At 42.2% G+C, this 27,726-nt stretch overlaps 1 protein-coding gene across 5 annotated transcripts in view; it reads right to left on the bottom strand.

Moving 5' to 3' along the window:
* The window catches only part of LIMCH1 (LIM and calponin homology domains 1), a 359,691-nt gene that overhangs the window by 170,162 nt on the left and 161,803 nt on the right, over positions 1 to 27,726 (bottom strand). For 4 of the 5 annotated variants that reach the window (XM_023519618.1, XM_023519619.1, XM_023519620.1 and 1 more), the window contains exon 3: positions 13,755 to 13,824. In XM_023519618.1, the coding sequence (XP_023375386.1) occupies positions 13,755 to 13,824 (70 nt within the window). Of the gene's footprint in view, positions 1 to 320; positions 535 to 13,754; positions 13,825 to 27,726 lie in introns of those variants that run through there. The other variant, XM_023519623.1, reaches the window with a different exon arrangement.

Raw genomic sequence — 27,726 nt, 5'->3', positions numbered from 1 at the left:
GATTCACAAAATTCTTTCAAACCCTCCTTATGTTTATTAAACTAATGTGGCTACATGTCTTCCACCACACACCCGAGAAAAAAACAATGCTTTGCTTAACATCATCTTTTTACAGCTTAATTAAGAGCAACAGGTGGTAAAAATATCAAGGGACAAGGTGAATCCAGAGGAAAGTAATTTTGGTATTAGATTAGCCGTGCCATTAAGGGCATACAAAGTAACTTTTTTCTTCTTAACCAAGTGTTAAAATCTAAGTAGCTTCCTTCTCTCTCTCTGGGACACCCATAAGCAAGTCCTTTTTGATCATACATTTTACTTACCCTGGTGCGTCCTCACACTCCCTGGGGATGTCCAGCATATGCACCCTGGGAGAGGGGAGGGGCATCTCCTGTGTGCCACACGGCAGCCCCTGCACGGCAGCCGAAATGCCCTCACATTCCCTGTCCCCAAACAGTCCTCACCAGCGCTGACCCTGCTCTGACCACCAGCAGGCTGCAGTAGCTGAAACGCTGATGCAGTGAAAAGGAGCTAAGTGGCAGAGAGCTGATTGCCACACCAACTGCGGAGAGAGGCGGGGAATTCTGCTCCCTCTGAGAAAGGGGATAACATCACAAGAACCAGAGATGGCCCAGTACACTTCGGAGGGACAGCTTTGTGATAGCCACAAGTGCACAGTAGCCTTGCAATACTGTCAGGAAATCTGGATCTGGAAGGAGCCCCTAACTGGGACCTCAGGGCCAAAAACTCCAGTGCCAACTCTGGAACAAAGCAGCTGCTATGACCCCGGGGAAGTCGCTGGTTTTGAGTCTCATTTTCCCTGTTGGTGAAATCATGATGTTTCAAAAGTAAATCTCTAAATGGCCTCCAGTTGTGCAATTCTAAGGCCATCAGGATACTCATGAGCATAATAAATAATAAGCTACGATGTATGGAAAACATACTATCCGCCATCCACCCTATTAGGTATTTTATGTAAATCATCTCATTGAATCCCACAGTGCTGAGATGAGACTTATCAACACCATTTGACAGATGAGGAAATTGGCTACCTCTCTCTATGGATCCCCATGAAAATAAAGGATCATCAAATCCATTCAGTGTTCTGAATTTAAATGGAAGCATTTAATCTTTGTGCCTGAAATTGAGATGACATCTGAGAATGGAATTTCTGCACTGTGAGGTGATTAATGTGTTTACAGGGCTCTGCCGGTATAATTCTCAGAAACCAGTATTTATGGCTGTGGCTGTTCATGCTACTGCAAAATCCATTTTCCACCTGTTGTTTTTTATTTCACCTCCCTAAAGGACATGAAATATTTCTTTGTGCAGATTTTCAAAACGGGATCCTGAAATACATGAGCAGAAACATCATGTGTAGGGTTATCATCTGGAATTTTCCAGTGCTATAAAACACAATGCTTACAATCAATGCATCATTTACAAAAGTTTATAAGATTGATACACCGGCCGAATCACTGATATCCTGCCCTTTACTGATAGTGGGTCAAGTGGCAGGTTGGCATTCAGCATGTATTAATAAAACCCGGGTTTCCTTAACTACTTCACAGTATCTTTGCATTATGCTCTTTTATCTTTACTGCTATTCATTCAAGTTTTAAGCAAACTTTTTATTTTGGAATAGATTTTAGATTCACAGAAAACTGCAAAAATAATGCCCAGAGTGTGGGTGTAACTCACACTTCACATCTTGCATTTCTATGGTACATTTGCCATAATTAATGAACTCGGGTTGTTACGCTGCTAGTAACTAAACTGTGGGTTTCATCTGGATTTCATGAGTTTTCCCCTAATGTACTGTTTGTGTTCTAAGATCGTGCCCAGGATACTTTATATTTAGTTATTATGTCTTCTTAGCGTCCTCTGGACTTTCCTTATTTCTCAGATTTGCCTTATTTTGAATGATCTTGACAGTTTTGAAGAGTCTTGGGGAGGTATTTTATAGACTGCCCCTCCCTTTGAACTTATCTGATTTTTTTTCATGGCTTCACAGAGATGATGAGTTTTGTAAGGAAGACTGCTGAGGTCAAGTACCATTTTCATCACATTTCTACCAAGGACCCTACTTTAAAAAAAATTATGTTCAAAAGTCAAACCAAAACTGTAAACTAAATAAAGTTAAATTTTAGAAAAGGTAAATATCAGTTCAGTTACTCAGGAATCCAGGCGTTTATACTGTGGACGAAATAACAGACAGAGAAACAAAGTTTTGCACCCATTTGAGAGAAGGGTAGACCGAGGCTTCTAGCAGGAAGCCATCTAATTGTGTCTAGCAAGTTCTTTCGAAATGCTTGCCAAGACAAACTTCCTATAAAAACAACCTCGTTTTAGGAGAAGTGCTTGTTCAGCTTAGCTTGGTCTCCTCTTTACCACGACATTTTCAAATACGTGGTGAATTTTTTCCCCTGTTGTCAAACAATAGAATCACATAGGTTTCCCAACAGTTACACAGAAATTTCTTCTTTAGGGAAGCTTAACTATGAAAAAAAAGAAGTGAGACTCAGGCTAAAATATGTATTTCCTGCGATTATTTATTTTGTCCTCCCTGTTTCTAATTGAGGGTCTGTTCCTCAGGGGGAAAAGTGAGGAACTGATGTAATGTCACCAATGAAATAAGGGAGAACAAGTGGTTTCTTTCTGTAATGAATGGCGTTTTTTTCTTTTTCAGGGACAGGAAGGGGAAAAAAAAAATAACCTAAAGGGAGAAAAGAAAAATCTTTACAGCACTGCTATATATAAGCTTCCACGTCTGCAGAGACACAAAATATAATAATTATGGAAACAAGCTTGGAAAAATAATTTGTGGTCCACGAAAAGGATATTGGACTTCAGCTAGCAAGTCTAGGCATTCAAAACACATGTGAGTAAGAATTTAAGTGCTTGGCTAGCTTACCCACTGCTGTGGGCTAAATTGTATGCCCTCACCCCAAATCATATTTTGAAGTCCTAACCCTCTGTACCTCAGAATGTGACTATATGGCCTTTAAAGAGGTAATTAAGCTACACCTGGGTGGGCTCTGCTCCAATATGTCGCTGTTCTTGTAAAAAGAAAAAATGTGGATACAGACCCAGAAAGAGGAAAGACCATCTGTAAGCCCAAGAGAGGCCTCAGAAGAAACTAACTCTGCTCGCACCTTGATGTGGGGCTTCTGGTCTCTGGAACTAACAAACTAAATTTCTGGGCAGCGCCTGTGCCTCAAAGGAGTAGGGCGCTTGCCCCATGTACCGGAGGTGGTGGGTTCAAACCCGGCCCGGTCAAAAACTGCAAAAACTGCAAAAAAAAAAAAAAAATTTCTATTGTTTCAGCCACCCAGTTTGTGGTGCTTTGTTACCGCAGCTTGAGCTCAGCCCACTACAAAGAAGGAAACATCCTGGGGTATAAGGGAAGCCGCAGGGCATGAGACTGGATGGATATTATGTCTCAATGAATTGTCAATTGCATGAAGATATTCCTGAGTTGTTATTTGTCACAGTTTCCACAGTTAAGTGCAAAATTGCTAATGACTTCTCCAGCGGTCCCCAAGCCCTCTGGTCACCCCTCCCTCCTACCCTTAGTGCCTGCCTCTGTACATCAAACCCTGAAAAGATAAGACTACAATTTGGGGCAGGGGGAACTTCACAGCTTGTGGCTATAGAAAAAGAAATAATTTGCCTTTATATATACTTAAGCATAAGGATTTAACGTCAAAATAATCCATTCATTAAGCTGGTCCAATTTTTTTATATCTTTTTCCCTGAGTTCCAAACCAGCATTTCTAATAGTCTGCCAGACATCTGCATATAAATCTCTCTTAGATATAGCCAACTTGGTATATCCAGAAGAGAATTCACCTTCTATTTTGGAGTCCAGTTCTCATTCCTCTGCTCCCATGATTCCTACAAAAGGTCTCAGTATCCACCAAGTTGCTCAAGTCCAAAATGTAGATGTCATGGTTCTAACGTCATTGATCGTATTTCATCGATTCTAAGACATGCTTTTTCATCTCTGAAATGAAGATACACCTTTTCATGGCTGGTGTCCTAGAATTGTGTCATAATTGAATTAGCAGCTTTTTAAAATTAGTTATACTTTAAAAAATGGCGTGTGTTGTCACTGATGGCATGTTACATTCAGGGGAAAGCAAATCCTGTCTCCTCATCGCTGATCCTACGCTTCTACCAAGGTTCAGGAGCTAATCGTCCGTCATCTGGACAAATGCACGACTTTCACAGCTGGTCTCTTGCTGTAATCAGCTTTCCACCTGGCCACTCCAGTTATCTGGAACACAAGAGTCCCTTGTTTCCTGAGGCACCTACCACACACAAAACGAGTCCAATCACCTCCAGGTGACATTTCCAGTCTCAACTATTCCTGGTTCACTTTCCCAAACATGGATTTCTTGTGGGACCTGGGATCCAGTCACAGTCATATGCAAGTAATAGCTACTCCCAGGTAAGACCTGGGTTCTTCTGGTGTGGAGCCTTCCTCATTCCATGCCTTAAAGCTAGAATGTTCTTCTTCCAACTCCAGCGGCCTTCACTGTTCAAATCAGACTTCTCCCCAAAGTTCTCAATCTCAAATCAAAACTTCTCTCTTGTTCTTTCTTGCCTATCATACTTGGTTCATTAACATGGCACAGTCTCCCTGATATTAGACCTTCCTTGTCTTTCAGAAGGTAATCTCCTCCAAGGCAAAAATTACGTCATAAATCATAAGAGGATCTTCACTAGGAAGGAGAGAGAGAAACACTGTCTTTTTTTCGGTGTATATGTGCAGAAGAAAACTGGGAAGCAGACCCTGGATGTCATACAAGAGAGTCTGTCTATGGAAAACTGTTATCTTTAAAGTTCTATAACCATAAGGAACACGTTTTTAGGAGGACGAGAAATCTATTGCCTGATTTCTCAATAGACTGATGCAAACATTTCATTCACTGTGATGGCAGCTTCTGAACAGCTCCCCAAGTCCCCTCCTTCTGGTATTCAAGGCTTTATGTAATCTCGTTCCCTTGAGTGTGGGCTGGACCAGTGACTTTACTGAATATGGTAGAAGTGACTAAACGTCACTTCAGAGATTAGGTTATAGAGGACTGTGATGTCCCTCTTGTCTCTCTCTGTCATTTTCTGTCTCTCCTTCTCCCTTTCTCTGGCTCTTGTTGCTTCCTCACTCTGATGAAGCAAGTTGCAACACTGTAAGCTGCTTTACAGAAAAGCCCACGTGGCCAGGCACCAAGGAAAGCCTTAGCCAACAGTTTGCCAGGAAGTGAATCCTGCCAATATTCACATGAGTAAGCTTAGAAGCGGATCCTTCCTGGGTCAAGTCTTGAAGTGACCCTGACCAATACATGGAATGCAGCTTTCTGGGAGACCTTGAACAAGGGACCCAACTAAACTTTGCTCAGACTCCTGACCCACAGGAGCTCTGAGATAATAAATGTCGTTGTTTCAAGCCACTAAGTTTTGGGGGTGATTTGTTATAAAGCAACGGATCCTAATGTGTTCACCAAATGAGAAAATCAGAAGGGAGATAATAAGAACAGCATGAGTGGAGGGACAAAAAACTCTTACTGAGTTTTCCAAAGTACCCACAAAAGATGCACAAAGGGCTAACTTGTCAGTCCAGGCACATCAGCTTTCACTGGAAGAGAAACAGAGGTAGAGGAAAGCCAAGAGCCAGCCCGCTGCACTGGGCATCGGAATTCCCTTTCACCCTTCCCAGGGTCCTGTGCAGACTGGCTCTCTCCACTGACACGGTTTCATCATCGCCTTCACTAAGTGGCCAGTCTTTTGGTTTCTAAGACTGACAGATACATGGCACAATATCCATCAAACGTGAGCTTAGCTCGGGGACAGCCTTCGACGCCCTTCTGAGGTGTCCGGATTTTATTCCATGTACACTGGGGAACCATATACAATCATTTGAGAAGACCAAGGACACGGGATGATGTGCACTGTTACAAGTCAACTTTGGAGGATGTTACAGCTAGCAGCACACAAGCCGTGGCAACCTGGGAGGCATTAAAAAAATCAAAGCGTCCGTAAGTGCCTCTTCCATCATTCCACGAACCGCAGGCTGGATGGTCCCGGGACCTCACTCGTTTTCCTGTGTTCCCACAGTCCATCCTCTTTTCTGTCTATCCTACTAAAATGCTGACCACCGTTCCTACTTTGGCTTGGCTTTGGCATCAAACTCAAGGGCAGCAAATCGAGCATTCCTTCTCTGTGTGGTGTAGGAACAGAACCGAGGTTTTTCATTCTGTGCCAGGGAGGGAGATAAAGGAAAGTGTGTCCTTAAATTCTATTGTGGCTGAGCCACTTCACAGGCCTATTCATTCCCTTCAGCGAAATGTGCCTCCTTCACAAGGAACATCACTCCGCAGCTGGTTTTCACCTGTCCCCTGAAGAAGAATGGGAAGAACCCTGGAGATCCCTGCTCATATCAGGCCACCCCCACAAAGGGCAGAGAATGGTAGGAAAATACACGAGGGTAATGTTCCAAGTCCCTCCTCCTCCTCTCCCCATGAAGGAGAATTCTGTGATTGTCTAAAATCAGAAGTAAGGGCAAGGGAGGGGGTTGAGTCTAGCTGGATTGGTTTGCAGTGGAAACGGCTAATCATCAGTAATAGCAGAGAAAAGGTAAAGAAGCGAGCGAGGTAAGAACTAGCCAAGGGTGAGTGTGCAAGACCAGGTTGCTGAGGGTGGGGAGGGGTCTGGGGGGCTGGCAAGTGAGACATCGACAGCGTGAGTGTCTGTGTGCATCGGGGAGAGGGAGAGAGGAGGGCATTCTAGGAAATGTGGCTGCTTGGTACAAACAGAATCATTCTGATTTTTTTTGAAAGAGTTCAATAAATGTTTCTGATGCTTTTCTATTACTGGTGGTCAGACTGCTATTTCCTTGACTGTGATGCTTGCAGTGTGGCCACTTGGGGCTTGATTTTATAGCGAGAAGAGTAGAAATGTTACATTTAGCAGTGCCTTTTAAAATTTTAAAATAGGCTACTGGATCAATTTGGTTGAAGGAACAGATTTTAAATGAGAAGGGCGAGAGGTTGTCTTCTAAGAACATATAAGCTCTCCTTAGAGGTTGATGCTTCCATCCAGATATCTTGAAAGCACTGAGATTCATTTACGTGTTCTAGAAGGATGAGTGGAGGCAGCGTAACACAGTAGAAAAGGCAATAGACCCCAGAGCTGGGAAACCGGAGTTGTTCAAATCCCAACTCTTCCTATTATCAATTGGAAAGCCAGTAATTTATTTCTCTGAACCCCAGTTTCCTGAGATACGGTAGGGGCCAAGAGGGTTACTGGAAAGGATGGGAAGGGTAATCTAGTGCTGCGGCCAGCACATAGTAGGCATTTAATGCTGGTTAAATGATGGCTATCACCATGGTAGCTCACACCTCTGACCTCCCTCCCTGCCGGCACTGCTTCCCTCCTGGCCTAAAACAATAATTCCACTGGAAGAGAGATAGAGGCAGAGAACAGAACTTGGCCTAGTTTTTTTTAAATTTTTTTTATTAAATCATAGCAGTGTATATTAATACTATCATGGGGTACAGTGTACTGTTTCTGTATACAATCTGAAGTACTTTCATCCAACTGGTTAACATAGCCTTCATGTCTTTTTCTTAGTTATTGTGTTAAGACATTTATATTCTACATTTAGAGAGATTCACATGTACCCTTATAGGGTGAACCATAGGCGTGATCCCACCAATCACCCTCCCCTCCCCTCCCTCTCCCCTCTCCTCATGTTCTTGGGCTAAAATTGGGTTATAGCTTTCCTATGAAAGCTATAAATTAGTTGCATAGTAGGGCTGAGTACATTGGATACTTTTTCTTCCATTCTTTGGATACTTTGCTAAGAAGAAGATTTTCCAGCTCCATCCATGTAAACATGAAGGAGGTAAAGTCCCCGTCTTTCTTAATGGCTGCATAGTATTCCATGGTGTACATATACCACAGTTTATTGATTCATTTGTGGACTGATAGGCTCTTGGGCTTCTTCCATGACCTAGCAATTATAAATTGGGCTGTAATGAACGTTCTGATACAAATATCTTTATTGTAGTGTGATTTTTGGTCTTCTGGATATATACCTAATAGAGGAATTATAGGATCAAATGGCAGGTCTATTTTTAGTTCTTTAAGTGTTCTCCAGATTTTTCTGAACTAATCCATAAGATAAACCATTGAAGGGAAGGTAAAGGCTCTAGAAATTCTAAAGGAAGTTGCAGAATACAAATCTAAAAAGAAGACGTCACTAAGGATGAGCTGAGGCACACAAGAGCTAGACTCCAGGGAGGATTTGTAGGAAACCTCTCCCCGGCAGGTAGACACCCACCCTGCGACCCAAAGTTAATGCACTGGTGTCTTCTACAAAGATGACGTTTGCACAAAGGCTTGTCACTCCTACTATTCTGCTTCCAACAGCTTTGCTCGTCTATCTTTTGTCCAAAACAATATGTTTAATCTTCTAATGGTGTGGAAATCTCTTCAGCCCTTTCATCATTTCCCCAACTCTGAACTCCCTCAAACAATGAAATGTCAATTGTTCTGACATCAGTTTCATAAAATAAAGCAGATAACTTTTGAAAGCTTCCTGAAGTCTAAAGAGTTCATGGAAACTTACATTTTTATCCATTTCAGGAAGCTCAGCCCTAACCATATCTGAAATCTTATCTTTGATTAGAGAAAAATACATCTTTTTTCCAAAGAATAAGTTTCGGAGTGGGTTAGGGTGGCTAAATGGCAGGTTAGTTCTACCAGTCACATTCCCGCTTGATCCTACTGAACTTCAGTTACTGTCAGATGGCCGTAATTCATCAGGCGCAGAGGCAGTCCAGAAAATAAGGCCTTTCACAGAGCTCAGAAAGATATGTTGAAGGTATTGGCCAAAGGAAGGAAAAAAAGATGAACTTAAAAGTCTTCACAAGAGGCAAGATGATTGGTCTTGAGCATGTGGTTTTCCACCTTCAGCTGGGAACTCGTGGCTATGTAAGGAGCAAGGAGAAGGGTAGCCAGGGTTTGGGATTCATCTCAGCTTTACCATTCATCTGATTTTAGGCAAAAAACTTCCTCTTCATAGATCCACATGTCCTCAAATACAGTTTTACAGATACCAATGTAAAACTATTTTAAATTGTACACAAACCTTATGGACACACTGCATGCCTAAATTTTCCACTGTAAAATTCCCTTTTTCTCAGGCAGCCTGCATCCTCACAGGCTCACGGGAAAGCTCAAGCAAACATTCCCTGACAGCTCCAGGAAGGTTTGGTACTCCAGGGCAGAATCCCCAAATAGCCTCTATTTCCAACCATACTTCATCTGTGCGCACGCGCACGCACCCCAGCTGCCACAATTAACATCTGGGCAAGAAAAAGCTTAGTCCCTGAACTTCTGTGCTAAGTAAGGGTTTCATACCTCGGTGTCTTGTGCACAAAGCCCTAAGTTCCCAGAATGAAACAACATCTATCCTGATCTCTAATGACCATTAATCGAGCTGTAGGATGTGTGTTGACTGTACAATACTGACGGGCTGACGGGCAGCGTTTTTTAAAGTCTTTGGTATGCCAAGACCTAAATTTGAGATCTTTCTCCCTGGCAACAGGCAACAGTATCACTAACACCTAAAGAAGAATGCGAGCATCTGCAGGCAGTCACCACGCGGCTTCAGATGTCAGCAATCGTTACAGAAGAAATGCAGACCCGGATCCAGGGTCTCTGCGTCCTTGCCAGGAAATGATTTTCAACTACTTTGTTTTAACACCTTCACCCCTGAATTCTTGGTAACCACAGTTTGACTCAGGGGCTAAAACACACCTATTCATGCCTTTGTGAATCTACCATGTGTTTATAATTTGGGATTGCTATGCGAAAACACACTTTTCTATTTATCTTCAACTCGAGTAGCTGGGCCATCTTAATGGATTGGCTTCTCAACACCAGGCCATTAAGACACACAGGCACGGGTTCCAGGCATGAAAAACCCTCTGGCCACACTTTGCAGCTCTCTATGGCCCCTGCTACTGTGGGCTTCTGGATCAATATGGTCCATGGTCTATCAACTCTCTAGCTCAGTATAAATCAACATAGAAGTTTTCTGAGGCCTTTGAGGGATTCTTTATCTGCCCTTTCTTGACTATTACAGAAAGACCAGAAAGAAGAAATGTCCTAAGAAAAACACACTATGCCCAGCTAATTTTTCTATTTTTAGTAAAGATGGGGGTCTCTTGTTCAGGCTGGCCTCAAACTGGTAAGGTCAGGCAGTTCCTCCCAGAGTGCTGGGAGTACAGGTGTGAGCCCCTGTGCCCAGCCTATATTTCCATTGTTATATTTTTATCTCATATAACTGCTACTTATAACACTAAAAAAAATTTCAAGACATAGGCTGGAGAATGCATTTCTCCTTAATAGACAGTATCTCAAAATAACAGAAAAGAGTTTCTAGAAAAGATGAGGAGGAAAGTTCGCCTCTCCCTGGAGGATGTAAACACGTTTATCATTTATAACTCGCTCAAAGATTGTGATATGTTTAAGGGCCAAATTGAGAACACTAATAAAGACCGAGTACCCTTAAAAAAAAGAAAGAAAGAAAAATACATTCACACAACGCTGCACATCTACTAACCCAAAGGGGTCTCTGTCATCTTCACTCAGAGATTCTCTTACTCTTCTCCCCAAAATAAGTTTTTGGTTTTTATTTTGAGACAGTGTCTTGCTCTGTCACCCAGGCTGGAGTGCAGTGGAGTCATCTGAGCTCACAGCAACCTCAAACTCATGGGCTCAAGAGAGTCTTCTGCCTCAGCCTCCTGAGTAGCCGGGACCACAGGTGTCTGCCACCACATCAGCTAATTTTTCTAACTTTGTAGAGATGGGGTGTCACTCTTGCTCAGGCTGGTCTTGAACTGCTGACCTCCAGCAATCCTCCCACCTCAGGCACCCAGAGTGCTAGGATTAAAGGCATGAGCCAGTGCCCTTGGCCTGAATTAGTTTATTTTAATCCTCAACTTTTTACATGAAAAAATTTCAAAGCTACCAAAAAGCTGCAAGACTAGTACCAGATTCTGACACTGTGTCCCCTTTACCTGCATCCAACATGTTGCCACATTTCCTTCCTTCCTTCCATCCTTCTCCATCTCCACGGGGTACAAAATTCTGCATCACATGCACAGACTTTTTGCTGGACATTTTCAGGATTGGTTGTACACATCATGGTGCGTCCTCCCTAAACACCCTGGCACATGAACCTCCTGAGAGCAAGACTACTCCCTACATACACGAGATAGTCATCACATGTGGGAAATCCAACACTCGGAGAACGCCATTAGATACTGTTTGATTCATACTTGAACTTCCCCAATTTTTCCAGTGCCTATAAAATTTGGTTTTTCCCCTCAATTGTGGATTAGATACTGCATCTGGCCATATATCTCCTTAATCACCTTGAGTCTCCAACAACTTTCCAGCCTTTGGAGGGTGGAAAGGAATCTTTGGGCATTGACGGAGCTGTTTGGCAGCATTGCTCCTGAATTTGGAATTGTCAGACTGTTTCCTCAGGATTGTTAAGATTGCTCAGTGCGTACCAAGGGCACCTGACGTCATTTTAGCCCATTATAGGTACTGACTGTACTTAAAAAAGTATTTTTTGGATGAAAGATATTCAGTTAGTAAAGAAGATATAAGTAATGTAGAATGAAGGTAACTGGGGAAGGAGAATGAATGGAAAGAACAAAGTAGAAAATTGGGCAGCGCCTGTGGCTCAGTGAGTAGGGCACCAGCCCCATATACTGAGTGTGGCAGGTTCAAACCCAGCCCTGGCCAAACTGCAACAAAGAATAGCCAGGCATTGTGGCAGGTGCCTGTAGTTCCAGCTACTTGTGAGGCTGAGGCAAGAGAATCCCTTAAGCCCAGGAGTTGAAGGTTGCTGTGAGCTATGTGATGCCACAGCACTCTACTAAGGGTGACAAAGTGAGACTCTGTTAAAAAAAAAAAAAAAAAAAAGAACAAAGTAGAAAAGAAATCAAAGTGGACAAAAAAAATAAAGAGGAAGAATAAAAGTCAAGTACATAAACTGCAGGAAACACTCAAGGCCACCTTGCTTTCTTACATCAAACTGCCTGACTGCCCCAGTATTAGAATGTTGCAGTATGTAAGGAACGTTTGATCTGCGCTAAGAAATAATATAAAGATAAATGCATGTGTCCAAATGCTTCATTTTACCCACACTACTTATGATTTGCATTTCAAATTAATATTTCAAAACCTTTTCCTCTGTAGCTGCTGGACTGGAAGCTGCTGGTCTGTGCTCATCCAGATCTCCCTGAACCGTTTCTTGACTTCAGGCTGCAAGTTTTCCTTCTGTAACATTAAACCCTGGTACCTTGGGCCTGGGGGCCAAACAGTTATTTGTCAGGATCATTAAGACTATGTCTTTAACGTTTGGAAGAGGTGAATTTAGTAAAAAGCTCTTTAAAATAATTAAAATATATGCACATTAACATGCATAATAAATACCTACATGTTGATTGATTATCTTATAAAATGATTCACATCTATTCTTCCACACTTATTTACCTATGTGCTAACTTGGCTACATGATTCTGACAAACAAAACAGAAGGATTGTTAATGGCTAATCATCCGCTCGCTACCAACCAATCTAGGGGACCAAAGGCAGCCACAGAGACAGCAATTCTTAAAGAAAACATGTATTTCATCGAACTTGCTGAAACCAGGTACCTTCCTGCAGAAACCCGCACAATTCTCAGATGCAATTTTTTTGGTCACATCTAATTTCCATGAGACAGCATGATAGAGCTAAGAAACTTTTTAACAACAATCAGTGGGCTCTACGTAGGAGCCTGCCTAAATTCCTGACATTTTTCTCATTGCTTTCTGCCAAACCACATGCACAGAAGGCATCACAATGGAAACAGTCAGTGAATTATTACCAGGGCCACATACATCCTCAGCTTTTGCGCCTACGTGCGTGTGTGTGCGTGTGTGCCTGTGTGTGCACATTTGCCAAGTTCCTTCCAGAACTAAGATTTGGTTCACTTCCCGATCTTCCACCTCTTTCCTTTTTCTGCACAAAAGGAAAGGCATCATTGGTTAAACGATTAAAATTAGTTGCCAAGCATTATGAACCATCAATGCATAAAAAAAAATCTACTTCTGACCACAGGTGAACGGGTAAGATTTTATGTAGGTAGGTTCAGAAGGACAAGGACTCTGTATAAACAGTTCTCTAGACGACATTAGATCACCTTGATGCCCCCATTATGTCTTTAGAATAGCTGATCTTCAAATGTGGCATTTCAACCCAAGCAGATTTTTAATACTGAAAACACTATTTATTATGAAAGTGCTGCTTTCTCTCCAAAGTCTCTTTCTCTCCCCTCCTCCATTCCAGGAGAATGCAGGGAAGGACTGAAATGAAAAAAATGTAATTAAAATCACATTCTTCCCCTGGGGTCAAACTAATTATCAGCCTCTTACCCCAAAACAAATTTACCTGTTTAAGAATGAAGGTCTTTATCACTCGTGGAAAAAACATAAACAAAGATTAAGATGCCATTTAGGTACCACTGCAATCTTTCATTTTTAAGTGACCTCTTAATCTAATGGATTCAATGAGTTCTCATTTGAGTGGAGTACACATTGCAGGCAAGAACTGTAATAAATGGGACTGTCAGGGCCCTTAGGTTAGAGCAAAGGAATATTAGAAAATAAATCTCAATTCTGTATACTCACCAATCCTGCAATGGGGGTAGGCAATCTATTGATCTTTTTAACAAGTCCTGGCTTTATAGCATTCAGCAACCTGTTACAAAAAAGACAGAATGTCAAGTGAGACATAAAGCAAGATGGATCACACAAATCTGCTTTATCGGGGCTACAGCTAAATCGCTGGATAGGAAAGGCAGTGAATTTAAAGCATGTCGTAAATCTCAGTAATCTATCAGGTTTTGTGCATATTAGTAAAGAGCTTTGCCAGCACCAAGTTTGGCCAAGGTAGGTGAAGTTTGAGAATCTGGAAAAGTTGGGAGAGATGAAAAGGTAGAGACTGGGAGAAGCTTCAAGGGAAAAGACAAAAATGTGAGCATGGATTGAAATTGGGAAGGAATTGTCTAGAACTGGAGCCAGGTCTTACAACTCAGGTGAGGCCACTTGCCAATTCTCCTGGCTAAGGCAGGGGTCTCCCCAGGGATGTGCTAAGTTTAGAGACCAACATCTATCTTTGGAAGTGATTTGCCAAGACAAATTCTACCTCCAGACCTTCTTGGCTCTTCGAGGAGAGTGGCCTGTTAAAAGTGGTTGAGCTTCACTTTTTTTAAAAGGGAAGAATATGTTTAATAAGAAATTAACCAATCATATTCTGACAATTTTTAACGGGGCTGACCACGATTCCCTAGATACAAAAGATTGTCAGGTAAAGGTCAAAATTATGTAAAAATCACACAAGCAAAGGAATGCAAGAGAAACAACTACAACTGCCTGGTCCTCGGGACATATTAATTCAGAGTGAAGAGAAATAAGACAGGCAACTTATAAAACTAAAATGTGGTTAGCATCCAGGTAATGGGGCAGAGTGGAGTATTTGCAACGTAGGTTATTCATAAAAGAGTAATTGAAAGTAAGAAGCTATAGATTCAGAGCATTTATTTCTATATTCAGGCATTGGAGGCAACAGGTATCTTTGAATACCGTGCAGAGAGAAACTTAGGGAAGGAGTCTATTATAATTCAGGGGTCAGCAAACTATGACCCCTGGGCCGAATCTGGCCCAGTGCCTGTTTTTGTAATTAAAGTGTTATTAGAACACAGGAATGCCCATTCATTTAAGTCTTGTCTGTGGCTAATCTTCTGCTATCAACAGCAGAGTGAGGTAGTTACCGCAGAGACATGTGGGCTGCAAAGCATACAACTTGTACTGTCTGGCCCCTTATAGGAAATTTGCTTGTTATTGTTGTTAAATTTTAAGCCTTTTTAATTCTGTGAAGGCAAAAAGTGGAAACCTAATAATCACATGTATATGTAAAAAGAAAAAAAATTTTTTTAAATTGGCTGACCTCTGTTACAACTCATATAGTCTAAGATCATAATAAATTCTGAAGAATCTATTTTTCATTGATTTCTACAGATCAGCAAGAATAATGTAATGGCTTGAATTTATATTATATTTGATGATGACACTACTGCCTACTAAAAAATGGAGAAACGTCCCCACAGTGGCTGTGACAGGTTGGATATTCTGTTTTTGCATCCAAGATTAATTGATGGCTCGTGGTAACTTTGGCTGTAATTCCAACCTGCTGCAACCAACAAGTAGTGCTCAGAACTGACCATGTGCTCTTTGTCCACTGAGAGCCAAGATAGCCACTCTTTTTTCATGAACCCACTTAGTTTTAACCATGAACTTAATCTTGTTAAAAAGGGCTCCTTTATAACTTTGGAGTTACCAGCTTCTCAAGTTGGAAGCAACTGTTCCCTCTCCTCATTTTACATTTCAGAAGATTGAGGCCTAGTGATGGGGAGTAGCTTCCCCAGAGCACAGTCAGGCCCAGGGTCTGGAAATCTTGGAGCAGGGCTCTCTCCAGAGCATTAGTACCCCACATCTTCTGGTTTAATATACACAAATAGACATGCCTCCAAAGCCAGGTTTTTAAATATACAAAATTCTTAAGATACATTACTTTTCTCACTGGTGCCTAATAGTGTCACTTTTTTTGTTCTTGTAATTTTTTAAATGTATAGCCATCTTTTTTAAATTAATATATACACGAGTTTTTTAATACTAATTAGGTTAACTCTTGGTTGTTTTCAGAAACACTAGACCCCAAAGAGTTTTACTATGTAGATCTGGAATATTTACACTAGAAAGTAAAACTGATATGGATCTTTTAAATAAAAGAGATGTAGGTTTTCAGATGCTTCTGCATTCCACACATTTCATTAAGTACCTGTTATGTATTTATTTGGAAACTCTACTATTTCCTTGAGAATATCTTAGTATTAGTAAGGCAGATTTTTTTTTTATTAAATCATAGCTGTGTACATTAATGCAATCATGGGGTATAATGTGCTGATTTTATATACAATAAGAAATATTTTCATCAAACTGGTTAACATAGCCTGCACAGCATTTTCTTAGTTATTATGTTAAGACATTTATATTCTACACTTTGTAAATTTCACATGTACCCTTGTAAGATGCACTGTAGGTGTGGTCCCACCAATTACTCTCCCTCCACCCATCCTTCCCCTTCCCCGCCCCTCTCTTTCCCCTTCTTTTTGGGCTATAATTGGGTTATAGCTTTCATAAGAAAGCTATAATTTGGTTTCATAATAGGGCTGAGTACATTGGATACTTTTTCTTCCATTCTTGAGATACTTCACTAAGAAGACTATGTTCCAGCTCCATCCATGTAAACATGTAAGAGGTAAAGTCTCCATCTTTTTATAAGGCTGCATAATATTCCCTGGTGTACATATACCACAATTTATTAAGCCATTCGTGGATCAATGGGCACTTGGGCATCTTCCATGACTTAGCAATTATGAATTGGGCTGCAATGAACATTCTGGTACAAATATCTTTGTTATAATGTGATTTTTGGTCTTCTGGATATATACCTAGTAGAGGAATTGAAGAATCGAATGGCAGGTCTATTTTTAGATCCCTAAATGTTCTCCAAACATCTTTCCAAAAGAAACGTATTAGTTTGCATTCCCATCAGCAATGTAGAAGTGTTCCCTTTTCTCCATATCCATGCCAACATCTCTGGTTTTGGGATTTTGTGATGTGGGCTAATCTTACTGGAGCTAGACAATATTTCAAAGTAGTTTTGATTTGCATTTCTCTCATGATTAAGGATGATGAGCATTTTTTCATATGTCTGTAGGCCATATGCACTGTCTTCTTCAGAGAAGTTTCTCTTCAAGTTCCTTGCCCACCCTGAGGTGGGATCACTTGTTCTTTTCTTGCTAATACATTTGAGTTCTCTGTGGATTCTGGTTATTAAGCCTTTGTAGGAGACATAACCTGCAAATATCTTCTCCCATTCTGAGAGCTGTCTGCTTGCTTTATTTTCTGTGTTCTTGGCTGTGCAGAAGCTTTTTAGTTTGATCAGGTCCCAATAATCTGACTCAACCTGGACCCACACCTTTCACCATTCACTAAGATAGACTCTCACTGGATTAAAGATTTAAACTTAAGACATGAAACTATAAAAATACCAGAAGAGAGTGACATATATGGCTCAAAGGAGTAGGGCGCCGGCCTCATATACCAGAGACAAAAACTGCAAAAAAAAAAAAGGTGCAGGGAAAACACTTGAAGAAATCAGCCTGGGCGAATATTTTATGAGGAGGACCCCACGGGCAGTTGAAGCAACAATGCCATTTTAAACTGAATTTAAAACAGTATTTGTGTACAGTGTTGACAACTCAATAGAATCACAGGAAGACAGTAAAACGTGAGTCTCGCTGTCACCCCTACACCACAGGGCCCCAGTTTATTCCCGAAGGCAACCTGAATGGGAAAATTTATAATAATACACATAATTAAAAGAAAAAACAGGTGTGGCACATAAAATGTGCTGTTTTTCACCTTGGTTTTTTTGCTTAACGATATATTTAGAGGTTACCTTGGAGAGAATGACTTAACGCATATTGAGCCACATCCTTCTTTTTCTATTTACCCTAATGACACATCAAGAACAAGCCACGTCCTTCTTAACCACTGTGGGCCACTGACGGCCTTGGAGCTGGCAGAGGGATAAGTGTGTTAGTTCTGGAGTCCGGGGGACTGAAGTCAAAGCCCAGCTCTGTCATCCACTGGAGGTGCTGCCTTGGGCAAGTCCGTCAACCTTGGTCTCAACTCTAGTATAGAAACACAGTGGTGCCGATTCAGCTGAATGAGATGAACTATGTCAGAAGCTAGCACAGAGCCTGCTGTATCATAGGCTCCCTGTAACTACCCCTCTGTATTTATGTGTATTTATAGCAATTCAGTTCACAGCATTTTAGATCAATCGCCTTCTCTATTATAATGAAATGCAATACCATTGCTACCAAACACCTGAACCTTCCTGCTAATTAACCAAAGTGGAAACACCCCACCCAAATTCACTATTTAAATATTACCTCTTAAAGAGGAACCCTTTTTGTCTTTTATATCTAAGAACTGTACTAATGTACAGTTTTTGTCTTCTATATCTAAGAGCATCACTAATGTAGTAATGACTCCAGCAACTTCTCTTTTATACATGTTTGGATTTTTTAAACTGTCTTACGTATTTCATCAAATTCATCCTTTGTAAAATTCTCCTTGCATGGCAGAACCTTTCCTGTCCCTAGGAGTCATAAAAATCAATCATCAATCAATTGAATTACAAAAAACTACTCTCTCTCAAAATAACTTCTCATAAGTTAAAAAATAAAAAGTCACAATATTCGGACACACTGTGGAGAATTTTCCAGATGGAGGCATTTTTTTACGTAAATAGTGCTGCAATCCTGTACACAGTTTACAGTACACAGCAATAAAAGAGAACATTGAATTCACGTTGTCAAAATCCCCAACACCTGCTTCTCTTGTATTTTGCATTAAACTGAGAACATTTGTTGTATAAGAGTTTTTTTTAAGGAAGAGTCAAGTATATTCACTTGCAAATGTATTAAAAACCACTATTGCTTTCCTATGTAAATTGAAACATAGAAATTTTCGATAAGTACTTATTGATGACATGCTTTAAAGTGATGATCCTGATGATGCAATTTTATATTTATAGATCTTTAGTGAGGCATTCTTCTCCCCAAAATGCTACCCAATAAAGACAGGTCATGTGTTTGTTACACTATTTTTGTAGAAGAAAAAATTGAGCCCCAAACAGATGTGAAGCCTTCTCCAGCAATATACCCATCTTGTCTGCAGCTTGGCTAGGGCAATAAGCACCTCTTAGACCAATCAGTTTATACTACAATCAGGTGCTTCAATATCCAGACTCAAGCACAACTCAAAACAAAACAAAAGAAAAATCAAAAATCAAAACAAATAATATCTAAATATAACGAGATAACATCAACACCAGGTGGGAACAAAAGGAAAATGAAAGTGTGTGTTGGGAGGTGGGCAAGGGTAAGTCCAAGGGCAAGATGAAGTCCAAGTTCTGTTTATGGATCAGCTACAACATCATCATGGGGAATTCCAGAGGAAGGAGGCTGGAACCCACTTGGCAGAACCTCCACTCAAGGGATTCTCACACCAACTTCCCCGCCATGGTCTATGCTACCCCAAACCTGCAGCTAGCAGTCCTTCACAGACAACCCTCTCCAGCTGGTAACAAATCCTTTGTATTTATCAAAAGACGTTTCTGGGAAGCTGGCAAAATCCTACACAAGAGAATTAGGCATTTATACCATTTGTACCATTCCATGTATTCTGTGCTAAATACCCACAACTACAAACAAATATAAAGAAAATTTTAAATGTGTAAGATGTAAGAGCCACTTAGACAGAATTATTTTCAGGTCGTTACTGTTTATTAATGCTCTTTACCCAATGATTCTCCACCAACTGCATGCTGTGTGTCGTACACTGCTCCAGGCCCAGGAAAGGCAGCAGTGAACAAGACAAGCAAAGTTCCTATTCTTTGGAATTGATCTCAGTGCAGGTGGGTGGGTGGGGCAATGGGATAGGACAGCAATCGAGGTGGACTGCTCAGGAGTTGAGACCAGCTTGAGGAACAGGAGATCAGATCTCTCACAATAGCCAAATGTTGTGGAGGGCTCCTATAGTCCTACTTGGGAGGCTGAGGCAAGAGGATCACTTGAGCCCAAGAGTTCGAGGTTGCTGTGAGCTCTAACGCCACGGCATTCTACCCAGGGCAACAAAGTGAGACTCTGGAAGAAAAGAGAGAGAGAGAGAAAGAGAAAAAAGAAAGAAAGAAAAGAAAACGAAAGAGAAACAAAAACAACCAAGTAAATAAACGAGAAGAAAATTTCAGCTGGCTCAAGTGCTGGGCACTTGATTGTTTATTGCAGCTCAATTTACAATCGCCAGGACATGGAAACAATCTAAATGCCCATCAACACAGGACTGGATTCCATGCACACCATGGAATACTATAAAGCCCTAAAAAGATGGAGACTTCACATCTTTTGTAATGTTCCAGATGGAGTTGAAACATATTCTTCTTAGTAAAGTGTCACAAGGATAGAAAAGCAAATATCCAATATGCTCAATATTAACCTGAAGCCAGTAGACGACCTGACCCAATGCACGCCCAACTAGGAGAAAAACTCATTTCAATTCAACTTGTGGGGTGGGGTAACGAGGGAGGGGAGAGGTGTTGGGGTGCTCTCACCAAATGGCACAGGGTTGAGGGGTTGGCACACCTTTTGTGTGTGGGACGTAACTATCAGACAAACTCTACCTAACAAAATCAAATATTTTGATCCGGTTGCTCGTACCCTCACATTAACCTGAAATAAATTTAAAAAAATAAAATGAAGGGCGGTGCCTGTGGCTCAAAGGAGTAGGGCGCCGGACCCATATGCCTGAGGTGGTGGGTTCAAACCCGGCCAGGCCAAAAACTGCAAAAAAATTAAAAAAAAATGAAATGAAAAAAACAAAACCCACAAGAAGACCAGAACTGTGTGTGAGGTGGTTCTTTGCCGTATCACCTAATGCACAACGATCTTGACTTTTTGAGAAGGTGACACATTCTATGGAATACAGTTCTTAAAAGATCAGGGACTCGATTCCATAAGGAAATAATCGTTGAGACACTCAGGAATGATGCTGATGTTGTTTCAAGCACAGACTGCTTTTTAAACTCTTCTCTCTTACCCTAACATCCTGCATGTGGCAGCCTCTCAGTCATTGCTTATGGTTATAAAATACAAAAGGAAGAAATTTTTTCTACCTGCAACTTTTTAAAAACAACATCTTAAACCCCTAGACTGGTTCTGTTTCCTACAGACTCTACCCATAGCCCACATAGTAGGTCTGCAGGGCACAGCACCAAGATCGCTGCTGCAAAGGACACACTACGAGGCCCTCCAGACATGGGGGCCCCCACCAATGGGCAGCTTCCATGTTATTTAACTGTAACAGGAACATCAAAGGTAAAATTTTTAAAGGATTGCAAATTTGAAAGGGATTGCAGTTTCTCTACACGTCATTCAATTCAGAAACTCAATTCTAATAATTATCCCAGAGTGTGGGGGAGAACAGAAGAACCATCGACACCTTCAGCATCAGGCTGGGAAGTTCAATTTACTCTCAGGAAAAATCTCTTTAGTCTTTGAACAAGAGATGACGTCATCATCTCATTAGCTTGGTTTGTACAGCTGCAATAGGCACCGTGCTCACAAAATTACCCACTTTGTGTCCTTTTCATTTGGCTCGAGTGTTTTTCTATGTGGTTTCCTTGCTCACTTTCTGGGTTTGACCAGGTTCTGGGGACAAAGGTCTACACACTTTGATTTAACCTAACATGGCATCTGCTTTTTGAACCTAAGCATGAGATCAATGTAACCTTGATCATAAACCTGTTACAGATGTCATTTTTCAAAGATTTTGTTTTGGAATTGCCTTGGTAAAACCAGGAAGATTAATAAACTCTCTGAGATCCAGAAAAATGTACTAAAATAGAGGAAAAAGGGAAACCTGAAACCAAGAAGAGTTTCATACGACTAAAGTAGTGTTGGAATGCAGACTGCCACCATTAATATCCACTGAATATGCGGGGGTATTATGCATTGTCCAGAAGGTGTGAAATGTAGGTCACACTGAAGCCACTTGCCTTGAGGATACCTAAGAAGAGACGATAGGAGCTTTAGAAGGTCTTTGTAGACTTGGAATCCCAAGAAGTTGGGCCTGACCCTGCAAACCAGGCACAGCAGTGCCTGGTTATCATTCTGATATTGCACCGTGGCAGGGAATGCTCACCTAACTTGTCCTCCTGTTCCCCTGGGCACAAGGCAAGGCTATGCTTCCCTCCCTCCTTTGCATTTTGCTGTAGCTATAAGGTTCTGGCCCATAGAGAACAAGCAGAAGTAATAGACACACCCAGGCCTGGCCCTAGAAACCCTCCCAGACGATTCTCCACTCTCCCCTCTGCATTAACTAGTGAGATGTTGACACCCAGGAAGTCTTGGCAATCGCGCATTGAGGACACAGTCTCTATTAGCTCTGGTCCCTCGATAACTGGCTGGAGCACAGTTGTCTCCCGCCCTTCCCTGCTCTTCTCAAAATTAGGCTACACAAGAGTGGAAATATGAGATCAGATAATTAAGTTCATGAGCTCATCCTAGAAAAAGTGCTACATACCTCATTGGTGAATATCATTACGGTCTCCTTCCGAGTGCTCCCCATAAGAAGCTGTGCACAAATGCCAGTGCCCAGTCAGCCTTGAAAGTGATTTTTCCAGTTTGCAAACTTAATTGTCAGACCTTGTCTGACAAGAGCTCTGATGGCCTTTCCAGAAAAAGAGTTCTAAAACTGCTTTGAAGCGTGGACTAGGTGCAGGCGTCAAGGCACAGCTTCTCCAGGGAGGACCTCAGAGGTGACCGTTGTGATATTCAGCAAGGAGGTATGTGGCACTTTTTCTAGGATGAGTTCATGAACTTAATTGTCCAACTTTGTACATTTCCATCATATTAAACCACTGAGATTTAGGGGTGTGTTAATTATAGCACCCAGATCTATTACAACTCTCCAACGGGGCTTTTTCTAGCAAAAAAAAAAAATCCTGTACCAAGACAATCCCATCCCCAAATGTAAAATTTAACACCTGGGCACACCCTTTCCCCTGGATCTTGCCAAAACAGCAGCAAAATGAAGAGCTAAAATTTGAGGCGGGAAATCTCTAAAATCTTCTAAAGGAAAAAACATCTCTTCTTGCACATCACATCCATTCTTAATAGTAATTTAAGAACTAACACTGGCTCGGCGCCTATAGCTCACCCGGCTAAGGCGCCAGCCACGTACACCTAAGGTGGCGGGTTCGAATTCCCAGCTGGACCCGCCAAAACAACAATGACGGCTGCAACCAAAAAATAGCCGGGCGTTGTGGTGGGCGCTTGTGGTCCCGGCTACTTGGGAGGCGGAGGCAGGAGACACGCTTGAGCCCAGGAGTTGGAGGTTGCTGTGAGCTGTAATGCCACAGCACTCTACCCAAGGGGACAGCTTGAGGCTCTGTCTCAAAAAAAAAAAAAAAAAAGAACTAACACTGATGAAATACTCTATAAGCGTGGAGGGAACACGGAACAATTGTCTAAATATCTTTGAGTCCTTTGATCCACTCTCAACTTCTCTCACAGTCCATCCTTTGTATAACCATTCCTGCTGTCTGGAAATTATGGAATTTGGAGACTAGAAGAGGACTAAAAATCACATAAAATAATCTAGACAAGGAAACTGTCAACCAGGGGACTTAAGGCGCGTGTCTGCAGTCAGAGCTCCCAAGTGGTAGGGTTGGGATTACAAACTTGGGTTTCTAAACTGGGCAGAGCACTTTCCAGTCTCACCTCGGATTTTCACCTGGGAAAATCCAGCTATGACATTTCACCTTTTGCGTCGCAGTCACTAAGCCCCAGCCAACAGCCAACCCTCTGCCATCTTCATCAACCCACCACTGCACCCAAACTCACCGCTCCCAACACCAGGCTCTGGCCAGGCTCTTTCCCTCTTCCAATGACTTCTAGGCTCCTGAGTGCCCAAACGATACCCTTCAAATGGCTTCAGCTGGTAATCAAGGTCCTTCACCCCCAAACTGCCTTTCCTAACATGCCTCCCACTCAAGGTGTTCCCTGCTTTTATAAGCTACAAGTTTAAGATGACACGTGGGATTAATGAACTGTGAACGCTGGCAATACACAACAGAATTTAGTATAACCAGACAAAACGGAGACTAAAGTTACTCTGACACAGGCAACGATATGTGTAATCATCATTGTTCTATGTAATAATTATGCATAAATGACTGCAATTAGCATTTCTTCTGCACGGTTAAAACTCTGTTATTGCTGGGTTTACTGTCAGGAGGGTGGAGAGGGAGCTTGAAAAGTGACACTGCTGTGATGCGGCTTTGCAGGCTTCTGTATCCAGCCTTGGGTGGGGTGAACAGCCAGCTCCTGGTCCCCAACACTTCTTTAGCAAGAAGTCCTCAGAAGCAAGAGTTCTTGAATTGGAACTCCAAGAGTAGTAGGAGCCTCCAGGGACAGAAAGACCTGGGTTCAAATCCCTGCTCCGTATCATTTAAGTATTCAACATGTATGCACCTCAGTTTCCTCCTCTGTGAAATGGGTACAAACATACCTACTAGTCGAAGCATGAGAGCACAAAGTAAGTAAAATAAGGTGTGTTATGCACCTTAAATGGCAGGCATAATTATCATTTCCACCAAGAGGGCTTCAAGCCAGCCCTCCCACAGTTCATGTCATGTCAACTATTGGTTCACTTCCCCTCTAGGCAAGCTCAGTTCAAAGAGGCGAAAGAGCAGAGGTGAGGGAATGAGACTTCAATCCTTTTGGAGGGCGGGCCTCTGTGGGCACAGCCTCTGCACAGGCGGGAGGCAACACAGGAGCTGGGATGGGGAGGATGGAAGGAAAGGAGGATGCTATGAAGGGAAAGAGGTGAGAAGCTCCAAGGACACTCGGCATCTGCAGCTGGCTGCTTAGCACTGAGTCCAGCTATCCTTTAACTCTTCCACGGCTCCAGCCTCCCCATCTCACTTGCCATCCTGAGGATAACAGGGACAAGCCAAGAGCTGTCCTTTGGTGTTCCAGAAAGGAGGGGCCTGCTCCTAGTCTGGCCAGTTAGAATTCCCAATCCACTTCCAATTCCACACATCGTTCTCAAGCATTGACCCTACAGCAGCTCACAGGCTGGTACCATCTCAGACATGGTCTGAGTCACATAAGACTTTGTGAACACTAGTTCTATGGGGAAATAAATTCTGAGGTCTAAACGAGTGACTTGGAATAGAACATTGGAAACGTGGGCTGTGCGGGGCAAGAATGTAAACTGAAGATGGACGTAGCAAGGTGGGCATAGTAGCGTTTCTGCTTCTCCTGGGGAGGAACAGCGTCTTATTCACATATTTGTGTTTGGAGCACTGCAGAAAGCCATCACAAGCTTCCACACTCACCAGAGGTAATTTCTCTAAAAAGCAAACCTGACCTATGGCTCTTCTGTATAGAGATCATGCTGGCCGCCTGTTGCTCACTGGAACACTTTAACTTAATATTCAAGGTCTTTTGCAAAGTGACCTAATATCTACCTCCCACCTCCAGTCTGTCCCACTTTGCATTTGTCCTCGGCTCTGACCCTGAGCAGGCAAGGCCCCTTCATACGTTGAGCACTTACATGGACTGGCTGCTTCCTCTATCTCAGCTGCCTTCTCCACAGGCCTTCTCTACCTTCTTTGTGGCCTATCAAACTCCTACTCATCCTTCAAAACCCAGTGTAAATGTTACCTCCTCACCAAATCACTTCTTAAGTAGAAACAGCATCTCCCATCTCTGGTTCCCAACAATCTTGGCTTCCCTGTTTATCACACATCACAGAAACTGTCCAACTTTCCTATGAGGCAAAGGGTTAATTGTCTCTGTGACCCTGGCTCTAATGTAAGAGCCAGGTCCTAGGTAGGGCCACAGTTTTTGTTTGGTAAGTAAGTGAAGTGATAATGAAATAAACAATAATTCCAAAGTACTGAGAAAGCCTGAAATATCAGTTTTGAAATTACAATGGACTTTAACAGTTAATAATTTTGCAATATTGTTGTTAATCATGTCTGAATTATTTTCTCAGGACCAAGACAACCCTGGGGGGCTGGGCAAGGTGGCTCGTGCCTGTAATCCCAGCACTCTGGGAGGCCGAGGAAGGTTCATTGTCTGAGCTCAGGAGTTCAAGACCAGCCTGAGCAAAAGGGAGACCCCCATCACTACTAAAAAATGAAAAGCCAGTTCAGTGTTGTGATGGGCATGTGTAGTCTCTGCTACTCTGGAGGGTGAGGCCAGAGGATCACTGAGCCCAAGAATTTGAGGTTGCTGTGAGTTATGATGTCATGGCACTCTACCTAGGCCAATGGAGTGAGACTGTCTCAAAAAAAAGGGAAGGGAAGGGAAGGGAAAAAGACCAAAGGCAGGTTCAAGCAACCACACCCTAGAAGGATCATCAGACAGGCTTCTAGTTCATTACCACCAGTTATTATTTTGTTAATTTGCTGTTGGTCTGTGGAAAAGGGGATGTGGATGGGCTGAGTCACTTTGTCCCTCTCTGAAGAAGAGTTGGGAATGGGTTGACACCAGAGGAGACAGTAAAGTGTCTGGATCCTTCTTTCTGAATGTACCACAGTTGTGGTCCCCAAACCCAGCTTCCAGTCTGTGGCCTATTAGGAACCAGACAGCTCAGCAAGAAGTGAGCAAAGCTTCATCTGTATTTACAGCCGCTCCCGCCACTCACTTCACCACCTGAGCTCCACCTTGGGTCAGATAAGCAGTGGCACTAAATTCTCACAGAAGCCAAAACCGACTGTCAACCGTCATGTGAGGGATCTAGACTGCACGCACCTTCCGAGAATCTCACGCCTAATGATCTGAGGTAACTGTAATGAGCGTGAATCACCCCAACCATCTTCCCTCCACCCCTGGTCCGTAGAAAAATCATCTTCCATGAAACTGATCCCTAGTGTCAAACACGTTTGAGCCCGTTGTTCTTACTACAGGATCACAAATGGGTGGGCCCGCCTCCCCGTGGACTGCCCACATCCTTCTACTTTACCGGGCATGCAGCAGAAGTATAGAATGCAGTTATATTCAGAGAAATGGAGACCATGTTCTTGAGGCCAGAGGCTGTGGCAGGGAGGGAATCAAACAACAAGCCAAGTCTTTTCATCCGTGGTAGAGAAGGAGCTTTGAAGAGAAGGGCGTGCAGTAATATCTCCTCCTTCTCCACCCAGGCCTGCCTTTGTCTGCTGTTATTAGTTCTGATTTTAATGAATGTGTTCCTTTTTTGAATTTTATTTTTGTGATTTTCTTTACATCTTTTTGGAAGTAGCCTGTAAATATAATCAATCTATAGAACATTCTCTTCAGTGAAGTCCAAAACTATGAGCAGCACATTAAAACACAACTCCAGTGTGTCTATCAACAAACTGAATGACATTTGGGATGAGACGTTGAGATGACATTTTACATATCTTGAAGCAAAAGTTTTAAATCCCATTGTGTGTGTGTGTGTGTGTATGTGTGTGTGTGTGTTAACAAAGCCGTATAGTTCATCCACAGAAAGTGCAGAGGCCCAGCACAGTGGCTCACCCCTACAACCCTAGCACTCTGGAAGACCGAGGTGGGAGGTTTACTTGAGCTCAAGAGTTTGAGACCAGCCTGAGCAAGAGCAAGACCCTGTCTCTACTAAGAAAAGAAAAATTAAAATTATAAAAAAAAAAAAAAAGGAAAAGAAAGAAAAACTAGCTGGACTTTGTGTTGTGGTGTGCACCTGTAGTCCCAACTACTTGGGAGGCTGAGGCAGGACTTGCTTGACCCCAAGAGTTTGAGGTTGCTGTCAGCTATGATGGCATGGCACTCTACCCAGGGAGACAGAGTGAGACTCCATCTCCAAAAGAAAAGTGTAGAATCTATTTTTTTTTTTTGGTATATTCAAAAAAGGATTATGCACTGATCACTAAAAACTAATTTTAGTTTTTTTTTTT

The sequence above is a fragment of the Otolemur garnettii genome, unplaced genomic scaffold (assembly GCF_000181295.1).
Source record: "Otolemur garnettii isolate 467f Iridium unplaced genomic scaffold, OtoGar3 scaffold00181, whole genome shotgun sequence".
Lineage (NCBI taxonomy): Eukaryota > Metazoa > Chordata > Mammalia > Primates > Galagidae > Otolemur > Otolemur garnettii.
Note: the sequence above shows the minus strand (reverse complement) of the source record. Positions and strands in the feature narration are given on the sequence as shown.